We start from the raw sequence: 21,344 nt of genomic DNA, 5'->3' as shown, positions 1-21,344 counted from the left end.
GCCGCCAGTACTTACCCCGTCTGGATGGAACCTTGAAGCGGACGGTGTGGCCGGTGAACAAAACTCTTGCAGTACGTTCTGGAGCTTTTTCGTTGAATCTAGCGGTGGCAAAAAGGGGAAGAAGAGACAAGGCGGTTAGTGGAATATTTCAAGCTGCGAAAAGGATCCGGGCCGGACGACAACTCACATGAGGCTAAGTCCTGCAGCTGCTGGAATTCGCTAGGTGAGAGTTTTTCCCATTTGTGTATGTTGGAAGCCATTATGTATGCTGCCGGTTTGTCTTTTGCTGCAATGTTTCTAAGACTCTACGATTGGTTCGCCAGTTGCTCACGTTTGTGCGTTGGTTTTGATGTGCTCGGCGGCCACTAGGTCATTAGCGGATATTTCTGCAAATATAAAACAAACCACAAAAATATAAATATACTCTGTAAATGATGTTTCGATGGTTGGTAGTGTTTAGTGAACTATTGTGATCTCTTATCTAAAAGCATCATTCAGTTTTACATTCAAACGAAATTCACTCAACGTACTTAACGTAGTCATAAGATAGATGCAAGCCGGTACTTTTCGTTTACATTAATTATAGCTCGTACGGTACAATAAAAACGTTCGAAACGAACCCATATTACTGCTCATCAAATTCGTACACCACAGCGCCAGCGAACCGGTAGACAAATATTTGCCAACTCATCTGATTTGCGCGTTTCCCTGAGCGAATGCATGGTGCAACGCTACGTCTTGAATTCTTCTACCAAACATCATCGACGTCATGGATGGAAAATGGGGCGAAAATAAAATTCGTTTCCTTGTTCCTTGCATCCCTACACTCTCACCCACCCACACGCTCGTAAGAAGCAAATTCAAACGGTTTGTGTGTGTCCCCCGCTCGGATCCACACGGAAATATTCCGCGAATTTTCTTCCAGCATATCATTGCTACCTTTCTCCTTTCGTCGAAGAGCCACGCACAATCGAGGTCAAGCGCCAGTTTACACTGGAATCGATTTATCTTTCCATTGCATTGATTGTGCCTTGAGTTATCCTTATTACTGTGAAACATTCCACATGCAAAATGTTGCATAAGTACGACGGCACAAATGTCAGGTGGCTGGGGCGATGGAGTATTTTCTGATGAAATTCTCCACCAACTTAATCATACATCAGCCCCTGATTGGGTACGGGGGAAATATCAATCCGGCTTATACTGGCATGATTTTCCAGTGAACCGAGCGATCCGATTCGGAAGTGGAAAAATGCCTCTAATGCAAGTCAGCATAAAAAAGCAAACATGTGAAGCAGTGCTGTGCGTTGGAGAATTGGATGTTCAACGAGCAGGAATGGAATGCGATTAGCTGTGGAATACTGGGGATGATGGTGATAATTCCGGAAGAAACAAACTAAGTGAAGCGAAGTTCCGAGAGATAGGTTATGCAATGTCGATACCGTTATCTGAGGGACATGACCGCACCCGAAAAACGTGCATTGTTGGGTGAAACTTTTGAGCTTATTTTAATAAAATAAAAGTAAACTGCTTTTTGAATAATGCATCTCTAATGGGCACTAAGCGCAAATAGTACAATAGTTGGAAGAGAGTATTCTAAAGTAATAAGATGAATGCAAAACTTTATAAAACGGTTTGAAAACATGAAAACAAAATTAGGGAGGAACAAATTTCGATAATTAGATTTTTAAGCAAGGCTTGTGGGAATTATTGCTTGATTAAGTCAACTATCATTCAAAAATAAACCATTTTTATGTTCAAAAATTGTAATTCAAACGTCGAGCGTCCATGGCCAATTAATGCTTTGTTTTTAAGAATATAATTAACTTCAAAGAAAATTTTTTGAACAATCGAAAAAAGTGACTGATTTAATAAAAAAATGAGTTATCCAAAACCATCACAGCTGTAAAGAAGCAATTGTTATATGCGACAAATCCGAAAGCAATATTTTTTTAATTAAAGAAGAACGGTTGGGCCGTATTGCTTGGTAATTATTTTTTGTTATGAAATACAATTTTGAAATATGGATGACTAAAGTTGCTATTTTGTTATTCATTCCTAATTTACGCTCGGACACTTTTTCTATTGATTCCGTATCATGATTTCGAGTCACCCATAATTGGGAGACGGAATACGAAACGAGTTAATACAAAAGTTGCAATCAGAACAGATTTATTTATGGATGTCACGCAGTTCTGATGATTGCGATCATTATAAGAACTTTAAGCAACAACTATTTTTTGTTGGCAGAATAAACAAAATGGTTTAAATTAAAAATACCGTGCTGTACGCAAATAAAAGTAATATTTTTTTTGTTTCGTTAGAACGGCCTGGCCGTATCGACTTATTTTACCACGTAGCAGGATAGTCAGTCCTTGCTACGGGGGATTGGTCCGGATGGGATTTTGGTCCGGTCCGTTCGTGTGAACGTGTGTGTGATTCGTGTGAAGACCGGCTCCGCTACCATCATGCCACCGGGCCGCCCCAAATAAAAGTAATATAAACATTGGATTTTTAGCAATTTAAAAATAATTCCATCTTAAACCCGACATTTAAAAAAATATATTGAATTATCTCTCTCTCTCTCTCTCTCTTTCTCTCTCACTCTCTCTCTCTCTCTCTCTCTCTCTCTCTCTCTCTCGTGTTGTTTTTGGAGCATGGTAGAGATTGGTCTAACCGGCTATAAAGTCACACAACATATTCAAACCCGTACAGTAAAGAACACCGTCATGGACCAACCCGTTTTCCCATTCGCTTTAACCATTTGATGTAGGGTTTATGTTCCTGTTCGTTACGCTTTTTACACCGCTCGTCAATCAGCCATTGCTGTTTCTATCCTCACATTTGCACCCAAATAATACGACCATCGGTTAGTTGACTCCGTCTTACACTTTGGAACGATGATAAGGTTTTAAGCTGCAGCCAAAACGTACCATTGTTTAGCTGACGTGCCCAACGTTATCACTCCGATAGATAAGACGTAGCCGTGGAAGCCGAAACTTTACTCATCACAGAAGTGTCTACGTCTATTTTAGGAAAAACATTTCCATTCCGCCGATCCGCTACACCGGTTCCGGAAAAGAGCGAATCCTAACTCACGATGATTTGCATTTTCTTCCTTTCTGGATGAAGATAATTCAATTTTGTAAAATGAGCCGAACCAATACTCGAACCTTCCTCCGTTGGGTGCGCAAAACCTTGATTGGAACACATAGCCTTTTGCTTCACGGGGACGTCATGTTAGGCTGCTTATTGATGGTTGAAAAATCATTCGCTTTTGCTCTTTTGCCGTGCGAAAGAAGGTAATAGACGGATGGATCGAAAACTCGAGCGTATCGTTTGTTGCTAACAAAAAAGTACCGCGCCTCGTTACACGTAGACTCCGTGGACGTCTTCTGTGGAAACGAACGTTGCTAAAGGCACCGCCAACAACATGAGTAAAATGGGTTGCACGCGACAAGGACCAGAGGCACAGCGTGCCCGATGCTTTCGGTTTCGATAATACGATTTTTCATTAATGTTACATAATCGTTCCGGATGACGCCGAAGATTGACGAAAGCATCGAAACCATGGTGCTGCTGCTGCTGCTGCTGTTGACATTTCCGATTCCTGCGGTTTCCGCTGGGACGGTCGGGATGGTGAAAAATGATCTTCAAAATGATTGAATTTCAATACGCCGATGATGACGACGGTACTGGGTGTGTGCTGAGTATCGCTCGTTCAGAATGTAGCTCGCGGAAATTGCGGCGTCTGTTTTTAGAAAACGTAAACATTTACTTGAAACTCCATAATTTGCAATGATATTAACGATTTTCGTTGTTTGCTACTGATACCAGCAAATGTAAAAATAAGCTTTTCTTTACATAATTTTCATGAAAATGCGTTAGATAAGTTAGAAAAAGGTAGTTCTGAACCATTCCTTTCAAGAAAACTCACTTGTAACCTTGATTTTATTTCGGACAATTTTCCATGTTCGCAGAACGACAGTTCTGTTGCCAATTACCATAAATGACATGGCTTTCACGATATCGCACATTCCATGTAACAGCACAACAAAACATCAAACGTGACCTGCATCCAGGCGGGCATCACGTAAAGCAGCTGTGGAACAGTTAAAAGTGCGGTGCTCCTTATGATAGTACGAGATACGCTTCTTTGGCACCGAACCGAACGTTTATAATGAGATTGTTTTAATGAAATTTTCAGCCAGTGCTGCTATTTTATGTATCGATCGGGGAGTGGAAATAAATCAGATAGTTCCTGAATGTACGCACGCATCTTCACTGCAAAGAGAGCGTTTTCTTGCCCGCTTGGAACACGCAACTTTAAGCATTCAACGCAGACAGTTCGCACACACGTGCAGTGCAGTTCGCTCATTTGCTTGGTGGCAAATTGGTTGCCCACTCTGTGGTCGGAATGTAAATGAGCGGCAAAAACTTTTTCGCCATTCACCGCTCCTCGCCATGCACCAAAACGACGACCAGGCGTCTCCATCTTGTGTGCAAGAATAATACGATACCCACAACACCGCTGCTAGAGCCCTATCTCTGTTAGCGGCTAGGTCATAATTCACGATGCCGTAAATTGACAGTATCCGTAAGTTTCTCTCATCCTCACGAACCATTGTCAGAATCCGCGAACCATCCATTTTGTTTTCAGTTAGAGCTTTTACATTTTATTATCGCTTTTTTGTTCCATCGCACCCATAGAAAAGTCTTTTAGCTCACAACTCTACCCGGTTACAAATGCAACCGAAAACTATAACATTGGCCAGGTATTGGTTGGAATGTTGAGTGAACGGAACGTTTGTCACGCGACCCAGTGTCTGCGAAAGGTGAACGTCGGCGGTTCTTTTTTTGTTCGTTGCAGAATACGATGTGACCGCGCTCGTTGGGAAGATAATCGATGTCGTCAACATTGTTACCAAGGTTTTCGGTGTATGGAAGTTATTGGGATGTGGATGTGGTCGTTAAACGTATTTATGACCAGATTTGGTCTTTTACCCATAATGGAGGTTAGCACGTTTGCTTTGCATGATTTCACACGGACAATGTAGTGCAAAATTGATGCCTAATCGATCGTAACAGGTTGTATTTCGGGATTTTTTTTTGTGTGCTTGAGATGAAGATAGTGATAACGTAGGTAAGAAAACATAAAACATAACAATCAACATAAAACGTAAGCATTGATAAAACACATTTGAACCATTACATTTTCACTCATGCATTCAATCTCACTCAATAGATCAACCTATTGATGAACAATAAATAAAATGAATAAACATTCTTTATCGGCACAACAACCCCAAGAGAACTAAGTCTAAGATTGGTCCGAAAGGGATTTTTGGGAAATAAGATTGACATATTCTCAAGAGTGTAAAATTGCTAATCTGCTTTTAAACGTTGTCACAAGTCTAAAATTCCATCATCAGCGATGTTTCGTCTTCTTTACTTTAGTTTAGTCACCTTTATTTTCCTATGATAATATTTTTTATTGATAACAGATACATCACAGAATATAGAATAATTTAACATTCTAGGAAATTTATATTAGACAACAAAAGTTGATTCTCTTGTTTATTTTTTACAGTTTGCAGTTTAGTACAGTACAATATAGTACATTGGCTAAAAATTACTCGCTAAGCTCGGCAAGCGCTAAGCTTCAGTATTAAGTATTTTATTGCTTTTTAAATCAGCTTCCGCCTGTAAAATCAACATACTTCACTGTAACCAATTAATCAGCGTAAGGACATTCAGTAGTTCAATGATTACCCCTCACTATGATCAGCAACACAGGGGTGAAATTAATTGAGATGTTTCTGAATATCATACCACTGTTGCTATGGTCCGTAACAAACCATGTTGCTACCGTTGAGTTGAAGTGGACCAAACAAGTATGTTATATGACCGAATATAAATCATGGAACGATTCTATCGTTCATCGTTACATTCCCAATGGCATCGATACGATAGCATACCATAATTTGCAACTCGAGCATATTGAGGAATCAATTTTCAAAGTGGCGACCATAAAACAGTCGAAAAGCGATGAAGACGGTGAGATTAACGTATGCAAAAGTTGGGCTAAAACAAAAATGGATCAAAGTGTTTGTTTTACTAAATGTTCTTATAAGTCCTAACGTCTGAATACCCTAGTTCTATGGGCGATCGCTCGCAAACCAGTAAAAATGATTTCTTAAGACCATCAAAACTGTCACAGCAAAAACACTGAGTTAACGATCGACTCCAAACACAAACATCTCGCCCGAAGGCGATGAGCAGTTGAATAATGAATGATTGTCACACCAACTACCTACGGGACGGAAGCTCAAAAACGGCAGCTCAATGCAATCGTATCAAGTAAATCATCTCAACGAACCGTAAATCAACGTGGCTTCGAGGCTACGTGGCTACGAGAGCAAACCGCTTTCCGGAGAGTGCCGATTGTAACACAATTTGCATACGATGCAATGGCGGATACTGAGTGGAACGATCGTAGCGTTATCGCAGATGGAGGATGTGTGATAAAAGTGTATGTTTCAGCGTTGCCTGTTGCTGAATATTTATGAATATTCGCCCTCGGCGACAGAACTGGTGCGTTGGTATCACCCTTTTGCGTTGGGCGAAAGTTTGCCGAGTAGGTTGTGTACCAGCAAAAAAACACACACACAAAATACTCCCAAAACAGAACAGAAGCTAACATGGAAAGTATTTTTGAAGGAGAAAAAATATACTTTTCTTCCGAGGGGATTCGCGGGTAATTGTTATAAGTTCAGTAAATAAGAATATTGGTGATAATAAAAAGAATTAAGATATTAGTTATTTATATTACATAGTTCTGATAAAATGTACAAAATTACTATAAAAAAATATCATTTAAATTCAGAAAAGTAGCTTCTATTGGAAGTACAATGCAAAAGTACATATAATAATGTGCCCTACGTCAGTTGTTGCAGCACAAAGCGCAGTAAATTATAACGAATGGCATGTTCGATGGCTTGCTGTGTGCCGAAGCTTCCTGTAACTTCATTCCGCTTCGTGCAGAAATTTCTCTCCTTCGCCGGAATCGGTCGGGGAACAATTGTGAAGAAATTACCCATTGTTGTTTAATTGACGTCACCAACGTGAAAAAGTGAAGAATGGATGAGCTTTCCGTTGCCGGAGGCGAACAACCCAGAAAGCGTGACGCATTCTTTCAACGACGACCAAGGTACGAACGGGAAAATGGTACGGACTTGCTTGAACGGTGCATGAAATGTATAACGAGTAGCGAGTGAGTCGAAAAGTTTACACAATTGAGCTTCTAGGCAAAAAGGCCCATTATGCGCTTGGTATGCGTTGCACATACACACAATGTTTATCGAAGATGTGCGTCAAAGCATGGTAACGTATAATAGCATTTGTTGCATTGAAAAGAATAAAAAAATCACTCACACACTATTGTTAGCCCGTTTTGTCAGTGTGTCGCGGTGATTTTAAGGAGTCTCTCGTGTTCTGATGTTTGAGTTCAGCTGTAAAGTTGCAATAATGGAGTTGCATTAATGATATATTTATTTGTTTACGCGTGCGTGTGTGTGTTTGTGTAAAGGAAATTTGATTATTGATGTGGTAGTCTTGCTATAATACCAGCTTAATTATTTTTCCCCACTCAATGGGGAACCAAACCATAAACAAACAGTACCGTTCCAAGGTCTAAGGAACACATAACAATTCACCCATTCTCGAAGCCATCTCAACGATCTACCATGCCCTGCAAGCACATGTACCCAGAAAATAGAGAGAAAAACTTTTTACAGCTATTTTAACTTTTCATTCGCCTTTTCATTTTGGAAAGCGAGTCAAGTGAAATTTTAATGTTTCGCAGCTGAACATAATATGTTGCTGTGTAACAAAACATGTTTTTGTTTTTATCATAATTCCTTTGCGGGCGAATGGAGGCGCCCAGTGTCTGAGTCACATACCCAACGCTCGAAGCAACATCACATACCAAATCGGGTTCGGGCGGTATCTCGCGTGAAGTTCCGACATTATTGAGCACATGCCAAACCGCATCCGTTAGTGTTGGATGATATGTTTCCTTGTATTTTCCGGTTTTCGGTTCTCGGACATAGGCAAATGCTCTGCCCAAAGAGCTACACGTGTACGCCCGGCAATAATAATCACTGTGATGATTATAATGATAACAGCAGTAATAATAACAATAGCATTACGCTTCAGTAATACGACGGTGCATAGCGAGCGCACCACCAAAACGGACGTCATCCATCGTGGGATGGAACATTAATTAACGGGAACATGAGTTATGTGACCAACAAGACCAACCAAAACCGACCCATCCCGTGCCATAATTGCTAGCTGCGGTGTCATCCCCGGATCAGGATGGGTTTTGTTCAATTATACATGATAATTATCACGTAAGCCGTTGTGGGTTTGTATTCGAACCCGGGCCCGCACGAAAGGGATTCGGGCGAAAAACGGACACATGTATCCGGAACACCATCGGGTGGGTTGCCTTGGGCGACAACATATTTTCCTAGTTGCCGGTGGCTTCTGCAGTGATACGCTGGAGCAGCGGGTTCACGTAGGTGCCTTTGTCTCTAGCAGATATGGGGTTGGAAAGCAGAGACGTAATAAATATATCGTTATGGGGAAACAAATTAGTGGCGCGAGAGGTGCAATAGAAATTTGATGGGCTATTTGTGATAAAAGTACACGGCCATTCCTAGGAATTTAACTGTAACAACGCACTGTACAGGTAATTCGTGGTACATTCATTGTGATTGAGGAAACTGTTGTTTCGGTTAGCCTAATTAAGATCCCACGCTGTGTTTGTAAAATATAAACATAACAGGTCGGCTGATAATTGTTTGGCCTAACACATAGTTCGCTCTAGTATATTTAAATCTATCTCAAATTTAGTTTGTACTAACCTTCATACGAGTTCTGTCTAAATTTGACAGCACTCGGGCCATAACCTAATGAGCCATGTAATCATGCGAAAGAAGGAATTCCGCGTGTTGATAGAATATTGGTTTTTGAAGGGGAAAAATGCAGTCGAAGCCAAAAATTGGCTTGATGATGAGTTTTTGGACACTGCTCTACCAAAACCAACCTTAATATAACGGTATGCTAAATTTAAAAGTGGTAAAATGAGCACTGAAGATGGTGAACACAGTAGACGCCCAAAAGAGGTGGTTACTGACGAAAACATTAAAAAAATCTCAAAATTATTAAAAGCAGCCGTAATGTGAAGTTGATCGAGACAACTGACACCCTAAAGATGTCTAAGGAACGTGTTGGACATATTGTTCACGAGTATTTGGATATGAGATAGCTCTGTGCAAAATGGCTGCCGCGCGAGCTCACATTTGACCAAAAACAACACCGATTTGATGATTCGGAGCAGTATTTGGAGCAGTTTAAGCGAAATAAATCCGAGTTTTTTCGTCAGTATGTTACCATGGATGAGTCTTGGCCTCTCCACTTCACTCCAAAATCCAATAGACAGTCATCCGAGTGGACAAGACGCGATGAACCTGCTCCAAAGCGGGGGAAAACGCAACAATCAGCTGGCAAGGTTATGGCGTCAGTTTTTTGGGATTCGCAATCTGGGATCTTTAGAAAGAAAAGACCATTAACATCGACTCCACGTCAAGTTATTGGAGCGTTTGAAGGACGGAATCGCCAAAACACGGCCACATTAAAAGAAAAAAAAATTGCTTCGCCAAGACAACTCACCGTGCCACAAACCAGTGAAAATAATGGCAAAAATTCATGAATTAGGCTGTATAATCGCTGTAACACCCTTGAAGGGACGTATGTTGAATAAAAATAATAATTTTGCAAAAAAAAGTGTTTTACTATCATAGGCCAAACAATTATCAGCCCACCTGTTATATCTAAATAACACATTTTAAACAAAACAACTGTTCACATTCCTCAACAATTGGCCAAACCGGCATGAAGCCAGTTTTATGGATCATTTAAAATTTCTTTTTACATAATTCAAATTGTACACCGTGTTTTACAGATAATTTTACTAAACTGTCAAATAAATCGTGCAAAGATTCTTTTGTATCTAAAAAGGTGAAAAGGTTTAATATATCCCATATCATCCTGCTCAAAATTTGGGACCACACATTTCTATTAACTGTCTTCGCCCCCGCTATCAATTTGCGACCGCCAGCAACAACGACTCCAAACTAACCTCAACACCCGGACGACGAGAGACTTCTGTCTGGATTAATATTTGAAATAATAAAATAAAAGAGATACTTCGGCCCGTTAATCCTAATCCTGCCACGGTCACTTTTAATTTGTCACGTGCACCATCGCCCCACCGATTCTCCGCTTCTAGTGCCCGATGCACGAGCAACCGTTGGCCTCAATGGAGCTCCATTTTTTATCACAACTTCTTAATGAATCGCACATTTCCTTCGCTCATTACGTACGCCCATCCACCAAGCGGTCGAGGAGAGTAAAAGTGTGTCTGTTCGCAAAAGCGGTTCATCTGCTTGTGCACGGTGGCACGGTGGCAAAACCGACGAAAGTGAAAATACGACCGGCACAAACGAGCTATGGCAAAGTTAGCCCGTGGGCTGTTTCTCGTTCTGGTTTTGGGTGTTCGTTAGATTAACTCCCGTTCTTTCGGTCGATATATCTTCATCAGAGCGCGACGACAGTGAGACCGGTGCCGGCCGTTTCATGTCTCGACCCGAACGCATTCCGTTGCGTAAGGGCACGGGATCGGAATGGCCCAAAAAAAAAAAGGAAAAGAAGTGTGCCGGTTACGTAAAGTGGGTCTCTGCTTGATTGCAGCATTTGATGTGAACTGCTTAACAGATGACCACAAACATGCCACGATGTTAAACCAAGGGACACATCAAAGGTCACCAAATTTGACTCCAAGCGAGAAAAGGTTGAAATAATTTCAGGAATTTAACATTTCCATCCTTAAATATATTAGGTGGTGATACTCTACAATTATAACATCTACAAAATATTGTTTTTTAGAGTAACAAATTATGTGTTCTTTTTATTACAAACTGTACAACCTATTGAGTGACTTGTTGAGAGCATAGTAAACTCGAGACTTCGAGCCCAGAGATCGTGAACATGGTTGAGCTTTACATTACCCGATATACGGTCCGGATCGGCCTATACAGCGGCATAGGAAACACATTGCAGTTACAGTACGAAAATCACCGCAAAGAGCTGCAGTTCATTTCACATACAGTATTAAATTTGCATGTCATTTACCACGCATGGGATGGGCAGCACAGTGGACGAACGGTATCCAAATGTGGTTCCGGAGCAACAGCAAACGATTTTCCCGTTTTTTTTCTCCAACGACAAACTAATGATCCTGCTCATCCTGCGCATCAACCTCATCCGCTTTGAACTCCAGGCCAAACCATTCGATGATAATATTATTCAACAAGTCATTAGCTACCGGAAATCGTTCCTTTCACTGCAACGCCACCCGGCAGGTTTCGAGGTGAATGCGAAACCGTACTGTGCTGGAAGCGCTACATTGCCTTTTGGGTATGGAAAACAAAACTACTGCGGATGACGATGACCGATCGGTAGTCTTGCCGATATGGTAACACTGCGGCAAATGAGGGCTTACCTTCCCACTCCCATGGGTCGCGTGCCTTCCTTAGTTCGCAGGGAAATGGAAAAAAAATTACATCAATTGTCTGGCCAGGAAATGAAACAGGCAGAAGCGAAAACTAGTTCCAACCCGCGACTGATGTAGCCGCGGTGCAGGTCACGCGATTTACTGCTGGCGTAATGCTCTGCTCATATTTATGAGTAACTCCCTTGCGCTGTTTGTCTTACTCATTATGTTGCTTTAAATTTTTCCACCGCGTGTTACGTTTCATACACACGGACGCGACGGTAAGCTAAGCCAGGTGCGGTAAAACTTTATGCAAAGACTGCATTATGCTTTCAGCTCATAACGATAAGATAATTGCTACCTGCAAACACGAAACGTTTTAACGGAGGGAAGAAAAAAACAGGACCTTTGAGCTAAATGCATTCAGTTGTTGTTGATATTTGCACTTATTTATTTGCATGAACGACTTTTCCCATTACGCTGTGTAAGGTACTTTCTATCTATTTAGTTTGGCTTGGCTTTTATCGGTTTTGTTTTAAGCCCTTAGCAACGTCACATTGTAAAAGCATTTTATTGAACTTACGAAATACATTAGACAAAGCGAGCGTAAATTAGTATTTAAAAATATGTCCACAATTCGTCTTTCTTAAAATACATTCACAGCATTAAGCTACGCAATTACAGATAAGAAGTAGTCTATCGCCACACATACTTCATACAGTCAAAGTATCAACTTGGGGCGGTAAGCTATCGCTCGAAAAGAAATATATTTGTTTTGTATGCACAACCGTCTGTTGTTGGATCGTTACTGGAAAAGGAAAATGTGCCAGCCCAGCAGCGGCAGGCGATTTATGGCAACAATTTATCAACTTTAACGTCTCATCTGATGTCTATTTTGTGAATCAAGACAAGCAACAACGCCAAATGCCCCGTACAAATACGTGCCTCGAAGCAACGTGGATGACAACGCACGCTGAAGCTGCTTTTCCATTCGTGGACACGTGCAGTCCACGTACCGTAAAGCAATACCGTAATTCAGATACATTTTGATAATTTGGAAATGATGGAAATTTCCCCTGGTCCCGCCGCGAAACGCGACTTCGTGCACGAAAAGTCGTGCGGAAATCGTGCGATAAAGGAACGCGCAGGAAAGTTTGAACATTAGCGGCGAGTGAGTGAACTTCCCGCGCAACGGGAACAACGCTGACCCGGTCGATCGGACTGTGCAGCGGTGAACAGCAGCATAAAAGGTTTTACGACTCGAGACGGCACAGTTGGCATCGTCATTGCGGGGCGGTTCCCGGGTTCCGATTGACGTCAGTCACTAGCGGAAGATCATTGGGCTCCCCAGTGACGGACAGCAACGCTCCCCGGCGAGGACTCGGCGGCGCCTGCACAGGCGGTGGATAATGGTGGCCCGTTTATGGAGGCGGTAGCTTTGATTGACTCAAGCCGTCAATGACAGGCGCCTGCTAAGGCCTGTAATCATTTCCAGACCAACGGCACCAGCAGCACCAACAGCAGCAGCAATGTGGTGCAGATTAGGCTGCCAACACTGGACCATGGCGTTACTGCTGTCAGATGCAATAATGGCTGACCGGTAGGTAATTGAGCAAAAATTGAACGAAATAATCGATGCTGTAGTTCGATGTGGAACCAACTGACGATTGCATACGTGCATCATCGGCACAGGTAAGATGGGAATAGCCAAATGTTCCACGCAAGCCTGAAGCAATAGATTACGTGCGTTATAATATTTTCATTGTATTATTTTGATGTTTGAATTGAATTTGATTGATTGAATAGTTCGTGAATTTACTACTTTCCAACACAGAGAATGAAAATTGCAAAGTTCATAAAAATATGAACTTAATTTTTCGAAAATGTTACAGCAATTCCCTATCAACTTTACACACTCCACTACAAGATTAACATTTTCAAATATGAGTTGTTTAAAACTTTCCCACCCAGTACAAGAAAAGCAATAAACAACACAGGTAATCTCCTACGCTGCATTGGGTTTACGCAAGACTGACTTTGCAAGCTCATCCTTAGCCGAATGTGGCTTTATGTGTTTTTTTTTCATCTTCTTTATTTACTTCTGTTGCCATCATCCAGCTGGACAATCGCACCGACGCAATGGTGACGACAATTCGGTGTCAAATACAGAGACACGATGAGTTTTACATACATTTCTCTTTTTCTCCATTCGTTTGCCACACCTTTCCGTGTGATGTTTGTTTGCGTTGCTCGGACTCGTCAGCCATTTTCAGGATTCACAGGTGCTTGAATGACAATACCGAGATTATGCAAGGATGATCTAGATTAGAGACGGTTGGATGGAACAATTATTACACCGTGTACTTCACGGCAATTCGGTGCTTCGGACAAAACCAACAAACACTTGCCGGTGGTTCTGGCCAGGGCCATCGAAAAGCACAATGGAAATTCCTTTAGAAAAGTCTTCCCACAAAACAAAAAAGCACTCTCCATAACAGGGGATGAAAAAAACATCAATAACCCAATCTGAAGCATAAATGAATGTTCATTTCAGCGACAAAAGTGTTCAAAAAGGCTCTTGATAACCATTTGCCCAACTGTCGCTTGGCGACTGTGGTGTGGTATGTGTACGAAACAGAACAAGTTAGACACATCTTTTTTTTATGTTCCATTTGTTACCGGGTAATAAGGACCGGTGGGACTATCAACTTTCCGTGTAATCCAATTACCAGCTTCTAAAATGGGTTTGATCTTTTTTCTTTCCCTTTGTTTTATCAACACCGAACAATCCATTTGACAGTACTCCGTAGGTTTATCACGATAGAAGACAAATGCATGGACGGTTACTTTTTACTACCCACCGGGCGATCTGTCCTCCATTATGTTGTGTGTGCGTTTTTTTTTTGTTCTCCTTCCATCCGGTTTTGACTGTTTAAGGTTCTCACCCGGGGGTTTATGCACGTGTAGCGGACCTTGCGCTAAGATACTGCGTGCATGGTGCACCATTATCGTCCCTCGTCATCCTATTTATTCTGTTGCGCTGCCATGGTAGTGTGAAACTTCCTGGTTCTGCGTAAAAAAGCGGGCGCAACTCGTATACAATAGAAATGTAGCGTGCTATCATCTTGGTGCTAATACTGCGGAAATTCGTTTCGTCAACAATCGGCAACGGTTTGATGAGACTGGCATGATTAGATTTAATGTTTTCCAGTTTTGTAACAACTTTAATTGGATGCTTCGTGATAAAACTATTGCCATTGTGCGAGTTGAAGTGAATAAGACAAGCAAAGACGCTGAATGATGTTAAGAAGGTTTAAACGCCATCATAATCAGACAAAGTAATATTAATGTTTTTAACACAAATGAAATACAACATGTAGCAATTCATTTTGGTAATTTTATATGAATGGCATATGAAAGGCATTAGCCGCTTCCGAGTTACCCTTATATATATACTGATATATTTCACTACAATTTCATATATCTTTAAAATCTGCGTATATTGAATCAGGGTTTCTTTTTTATTTTTTCCATTCAGTATTTCAGGTAACGTTAGGTTTTGAAAGAAAACGTTGGAAAATTTTGAAAATAAATTTTATTATATCATAACAAAAGCCATACGGCAAAGAGCCGTTATTTTACAACAATAAACAAAGAATCAAACATTTTTAAGCATCTTTTTTTTAATATAACTCAGCTGTTAAATTCCAAGCGTATTCGTATAAGAGGAGCAGTGTATCTAGGGAACTGTCTGTATTTTTATTGTATTCACTTAGAAAGGTCAAAGCTTATCAGTTGACTTAATTAAATTATCATGTATATTTTGTTCATAAACTTTTTACCTTTATGAAATATAATTTACTTTTTTTATCGGCAGAATAACTTCAAGAGGTCTAGGACTGCCTTTTCTGGCTTTCTTTGACTTTATTAAACCGAATAGCCAATCCTGCGTATGGAGGATTGGTCGGGATGGGATTTTGGACACCAAATACTTCATCTATATAATTTTTTGTGTCTTCATCCTGAAGAGAGTTGTTCATTCTTTCCATTAAATGAACGTATGTAAATTTATAGACCTGCAAAATCACAACGAAAACTTTTAAAAAATTGTTTTATTATTTCTAAGTTCCCAATACCATTTGTCGTTGCTTTAAGTATTGCATAGCCAGCTTCGTCGAAAGTCATTTATCACATCTCCAGATACTGCTGATAGCTACTACAGTCCATCCAATCAGAAGTCCTCCCAGAGCAACAATTCGATTATCGCACGGAAGCTCGTTGCTATATCCCAGTTCTTTCATAACGATGGTCATCTCCTTTCCATTTTATATCATTGCATTCGCAGCAATATTTTTGCCATTTGTATTTGACGAGGTCGCGACACGAGATGAAACTTCGCCTCTCGCCTTCCACTGAATAAAATAAGTATAGTGATAGCAAAACACCAGTAACAATACTCCAACTCATCACAATCCGATGGGAAGAGGGAAAGAACCGGAAAATGCTTCACCAAATAACCGGTCACGTAGATTATCCTCCAATCGTGGTGTTGTCCTGGAAAGTTTAACCGTTCGTTTCACGCGAGTGCGGCACGTCTGGGGTTCTACGAGCGACATCTCGAGTGGCAACACCTCTTTTAACAGCCAACGCGCGCTCTCGATCCACACTACCACTCGCCGTCACCGTCACAATGGCCTCGTTGAGTGAGTTACGAGTGCCATTACGTGTCCACACGCCCGGAGCGATCCAGGCTGAGTGTCATCCCGAATCTTCCTGCCGAGCTTTCCCTCCCCCTTCCCGCGCGGGTGGGCGGGCGCGTTAAGCGATGAAACATAAACGTAGTCCAACCATCAAAAAGCTTCGCTGTAGTTGCAGCTGCTGTTAGATCTGCTGAAGGGAAGTGTAAATCCTTAAACAAAATCACGTCAAGTTGAAGCTCGAGTTGGCAAATGGCGTTGTCGTTATGAGATGGAATGAAAACGACATCCGCAAAACGGCGACGAAACCAAGACACCCCGGGGGCAATCATTGCGCAAGCACGGTGGACGTAAGTTTTCCTTTGTGGGTGAACGGTGTAAATAAATAGACGTTAAGATGAACTGATGGAGATGAAGTGCTTTTACGCATCAACTACCGGTGGCGACGGAACAGACACTTTAGGGCGAAAAGAATTAAGTTAAATTATATTTTTGTTGCATAAATATGCTCCCGTGTCTTCTAATCCACCATTTGCGAGTGGGAACAAGCGGACTAAGCTATACTGGTACGGAGTTTCAGCGAATCTTGCACCTTTGAGTGGCACTAGCAAGAAGAATAAACTACCGTTGGTGGCGGAATGGATCATAAAACAATGAAACATTTGATGCAGCGGTCATGAAGTTTTATGGAAGGAGAGATTTAGATCATTTCCATCGAGATTCACTGTTGATTGCATGTTGATGCGCTAACTGTGAGGGAACTCGTACAAAGGGGCTTTATTAGATGATTAGTAGAAGCTGTGGACTCAAGATTGATTGTCCGTTAGCTTTTATTTACACTATAGACACAAACAAATTCTTTTATGATACAAATAATTTTAACACAGCTTCGCGATGTATATTACTTATTTACAGTATTTTAGCAAGAATAGGCTACGCATTTTGGTCTAAAAAAATATAATAATTATAATAAATTAAATAAGTTATTATTATTATTATTATTATTATTATTATTATTATTATTATTATTATTATTATTATATAAAAACTAGTTAAGGGCGGCCCGGTGTACGACACGGTCCTACATTCCATCCGCATTGACTGAAGTCTAATAAGCACAGAAATAGTAGACATGAGCTGCCTGAGCAGGTCACTACGCCAACAACGAGAAGAACTACTTAAGAACGTATTTTTCAAAATATTATTTTAAATGCAATTCAATGTACAGAGATTCATGAAAGTTTATTTAAGCCTTAAATATTTTACAACTATTAACCATTGTAGATATTAAAAAAAGCTCCAACCTCAAAGCATATATCACCAATTGTCATTTTCATATTTTATGCACCACAACACAAAGAAGTTCAAGCAGTCGAACATATCTTCAACAACTTGTACAAGCAAAATCTTCTACGAATAAAACCCATCATGTAATTCCTTGTCAGTAGCTGCGCTGTTTATTTTTACTTTATGAATAAACAAAACCATTCACTCAATGCGACCTTCCACATTCCACCTGATGGTGTTTCGTAGCAGCAGCAAAACGCTTTTTATTCCCTGATGCATTTTTGTACTATTTGTATCGCGTGCTGATCAACTGCAATGGAAAAATCGATTCACCCTCGGTTGACACACTCAGTTGTTCTAGAGATGGAATGCAATACAATAACTGTGCAGGGGCGAGAGGGTGGAGTGGCCGATAGCATCACGGATGCGCACGATATCGGTCTCAGTGGCATACCAGGCTATTGTCTCTGGAACCGGGTGGCGTGTATAATTCCGTCCCGGTGACATCGGGTGTATCATGGATGGTTGCAGCAGTAAGCATAAAATATTGAGTGTGTCTTCATACGGCAATGTGCATGTGCATTTGGCACAGTTTCAAAATCCTTTGACCTGTGCCGCGCGGTGAAGCGGGTGGCGGGGTGGCAAGTGGGAGTACGTGCTGTCAACATTATTACACTGACTGCATTACTGAGCGAGGATGAGTGGAAGAATCAATTTCGTCGTCATCATCACTGCTGCATAATGCATCACAACGTATGCGGTTGGCCGATGGGGACGCTGCACCCACCGGCTGCATGACAGCGCCGCTGCAAAACTCAATGAATTGATGGATGGGCATCGTGAGTCCACCGGGGACTATCTTGTTTATCAATTAGCCCTCTTTTTCCAATGATGCATTCGTATCAGTTCCAGCGTACATAAATCGCCCGGAATGTAGCAAATGTTGCAATGCATTTGTCAACAGAAATGTCGCACAAAATATTGGACGAGGAAAGCAAACACCGTCTAATTTCACACAAGCGTGAGCAATGCGGAAAATGAAATGAGTTGCAATTGAATTGCCAAAGCATTGGTGTGTACTAAATTGGGAGTCCACATCACTGGATCGGTTGATAGTAATTCGTATGGTTCATAATTTTATTAACTCTGCCGCATCGTATTGGTGATAATTGGTTGGTATTCGTGTATCCCTGGATGCAAATAATCTATTTATTTACTTATCAGGCACCACAACCACTATCGAAAGTCCTCTAAACTACTCTCGGACGAGCTACTGGAACCATAGAAGATAGAGTTTATAGAGTAGATTTGACAGTTCCACAAGGACAAAGAATATCTTTTTGTACTTATTATACGTCATGGACTACAGGATACTACATAAAAACTACAGGAACACGTAATCCATGTCTTTACTATATTGTTCAGCAACTCCACGTAGCCATCCGAAATCAACCTCTTTGAAAAAAATCCGTAAACCATCACCCTACATGATAACTTGGTCTGCAGTTTGGATTCCAATCATCCAACCTCTCTGATATCTTGAATTTAATATTTTTACACTAAAAACTTAAAAATATCGCAGAGAGAACAGTGATACGTCGAATCGAGCCGAGCCGTCGTACGTCACGATAGGTATCTTGTGCGCTGACTTCAAAAGGTATTAAATCACCTTGGAACAGATAAGTCAATCTGTAAAACAACAATATTTCTCTTACTACCGTTTAAAAGGTTTCCAAACATAACAATTTAGTCTTTTATATGCCAACAAAGTAATACCAGCCTTTTTACGTATTCTCCCCACACGTAACGAATGCAATTAATTAGTTATCTAAATCGTGTGCTGGGGCTGAACAAATTTATTACCACGCACCGGTAACATATGTACGCATTTTATTCATCACCCAACCTGCCATCCCATTTTCGTCCCAAACGATGAACAATCATTACACATGACCAGTTAGCCCGAACCTCATTCGCAGTATGTATGTATCTCATTGCGCCGGCAAGCAGAATACCGTTGGGATCCGGCCCGGGGCTGGTGCAACAGCAACCGGCCGATTATGAGATGATGGTAATAAACTTTATTACAGCCATGAATCTTTGAGCATTTGTTCAGGCCGTTTCAATGGGCCGGAACGGAGAGGAAGTCATTGTGCGCCGAAATAAAACCATCGTTCGGAAAATGTGATTATTTTTGGCGAAAATGTTTTGTGCGGAGGCGTGGATTCCGCTTCGCGGGGCCCCGCCGTCCATAAATATTAGACGAAAAGCCACCGAGCGCGCTACGTCATTGAATGGATTCGAGAGGCGATTATCTTGAAAGCCGTTCGGTAGGGATTTCCCAAGCTGCAAGGGATAATTATCTACTTTTCCCATCGCTCGCGCCTGCGATGATGGGCATCGCCCAATTCCTGGCCGGATGTGACGGAAGTAGTAAATTTCGCGAAGGATTCAATACCCTTCCTGCGGAAACGACCCCGAAAACTAGCGTTGTACAGCCCGCTTTTGGGGAGCATTCGTTGAAATATGCATTGCCCGGTATCCCGTTTCCGGGCAACGGATGTCGGAGAATGCGAGATGACCAACATCCGCAAGAAACACTTGACCCTTTGACGAACAGCAGCGACGGGCTGGCGGATAGACAGCTACCGCTTACCGACCGATTTTCTTCAACATTTGCCCAAGAAAAGAAGGCAAACGCAAAAGGAATCGGCGGGTGCGATAAGAAGTTTTCCAAAGCATGCCGGTCCTTCCTCTACCCTTTCTACAGTTCGCCAACTGGGGAAAAGAAAATCCCGAAACACAAAAGAGTAAGAAATAATAGCGCATAAAGGCACGTCGGCAACCGAGGCGACTCATTTTCATTGATAAGTGGTGGCAGCGCACGTGCTTGCGTTCGTTCGTTGCATAACCGAACACCGACTACAAACAAAAAAAAAGCGCTACTAAAGGAAGCACAGAAGAAAACATTTTCCTTTCGTAAAAGAATCGATTATCTCGATAGCTCGTGTACGGTCGCCTAAACGGGTTTTATCTAGGCAGGCACACTAGCGTGAAAGGGAAACTTTACCTAGCTTCATGTGTCTTTCCATTTCTCCGCAACGTCCTTTACCTCCAAGGTTGAAGGCAAACGCAGACAAAGATAACCTTTGCGCGTTCTATTGTTATCAAATTAGAGCAGCGCGGTTGTGAATGCATTTCCTTTTTGGCTGTGCTATTAAAAGAAAATGCTGGAACTTTGCCTCGCTCGCTTGCACGGCCGCAACAGCTCTCGTCCAATATGGAATGTGTGGAAGTTGAGGGAATCTGATTCAGCGTGACATAATACAATGGGGATCGCAAAAGGGCAAAATTCTGAATGTAATTCTTCACAATGTAATTAGATGTGTTTAAAAATGTATAAATGCATACAACGTACAGGTTTACTTCGGCAGCGTGTAAAGAGGCGGATGGCATTCTACTCGAGTGCCAGGCGCATACATTATTTACAGATCAGTTCCTACGAATAATGTTCTCGGGAAAGGTCAATCTACCGGCACCATTTTTGGACACCGTTTGGTACTGTATGGCAATACCGAACATTGGTTTGTTCTTTTTATTGTGGATTTAAGACAATTCTGGAACGGTAAAGGGATGCGAATGATTGAATATGATATTTGCATAATTTTGCAAACATTATTGCATAATTGCATTATTGAAATCATATTTGCAGCACATAAACGAATAAAATTGTTGTTGAA

General features: G+C 41.4%; 1 protein-coding gene across 4 annotated transcripts in view; it reads right to left on the bottom strand.

The window, feature by feature from the left end:
- LOC128305845 (diacylglycerol kinase 1) overlaps positions 1-21,344 on the bottom strand; it is a 73,326-nt gene that overhangs the window by 35,500 nt on the left and 16,482 nt on the right. For all 4 annotated transcript variants that reach the window (XR_008287468.1, XM_053043463.1, XM_053043461.1 and 1 more), the window contains exons 3-4: positions 188-386; positions 16-98 (exon numbers count right to left, since the gene is read on the bottom strand). Coding sequence is in view for 3 of the 4 variants with exons in the window: in XM_053043463.1 (XP_052899423.1) it covers positions 16-98; positions 188-260 (156 nt within the window). In the remaining variant the exon portion in view is untranslated. The remainder of the gene's footprint in view (positions 1-15; positions 99-187; positions 387-21,344) is intronic.

The sequence above is a fragment of the Anopheles moucheti genome, chromosome 3 (genome assembly GCF_943734755.1).
Source record: "Anopheles moucheti chromosome 3, idAnoMoucSN_F20_07, whole genome shotgun sequence".
In the NCBI taxonomy this organism is placed as follows: domain Eukaryota; kingdom Metazoa; phylum Arthropoda; class Insecta; order Diptera; family Culicidae; genus Anopheles; species Anopheles moucheti.
Note: the sequence above shows the minus strand (reverse complement) of the source record. Positions and strands in the feature narration are given on the sequence as shown.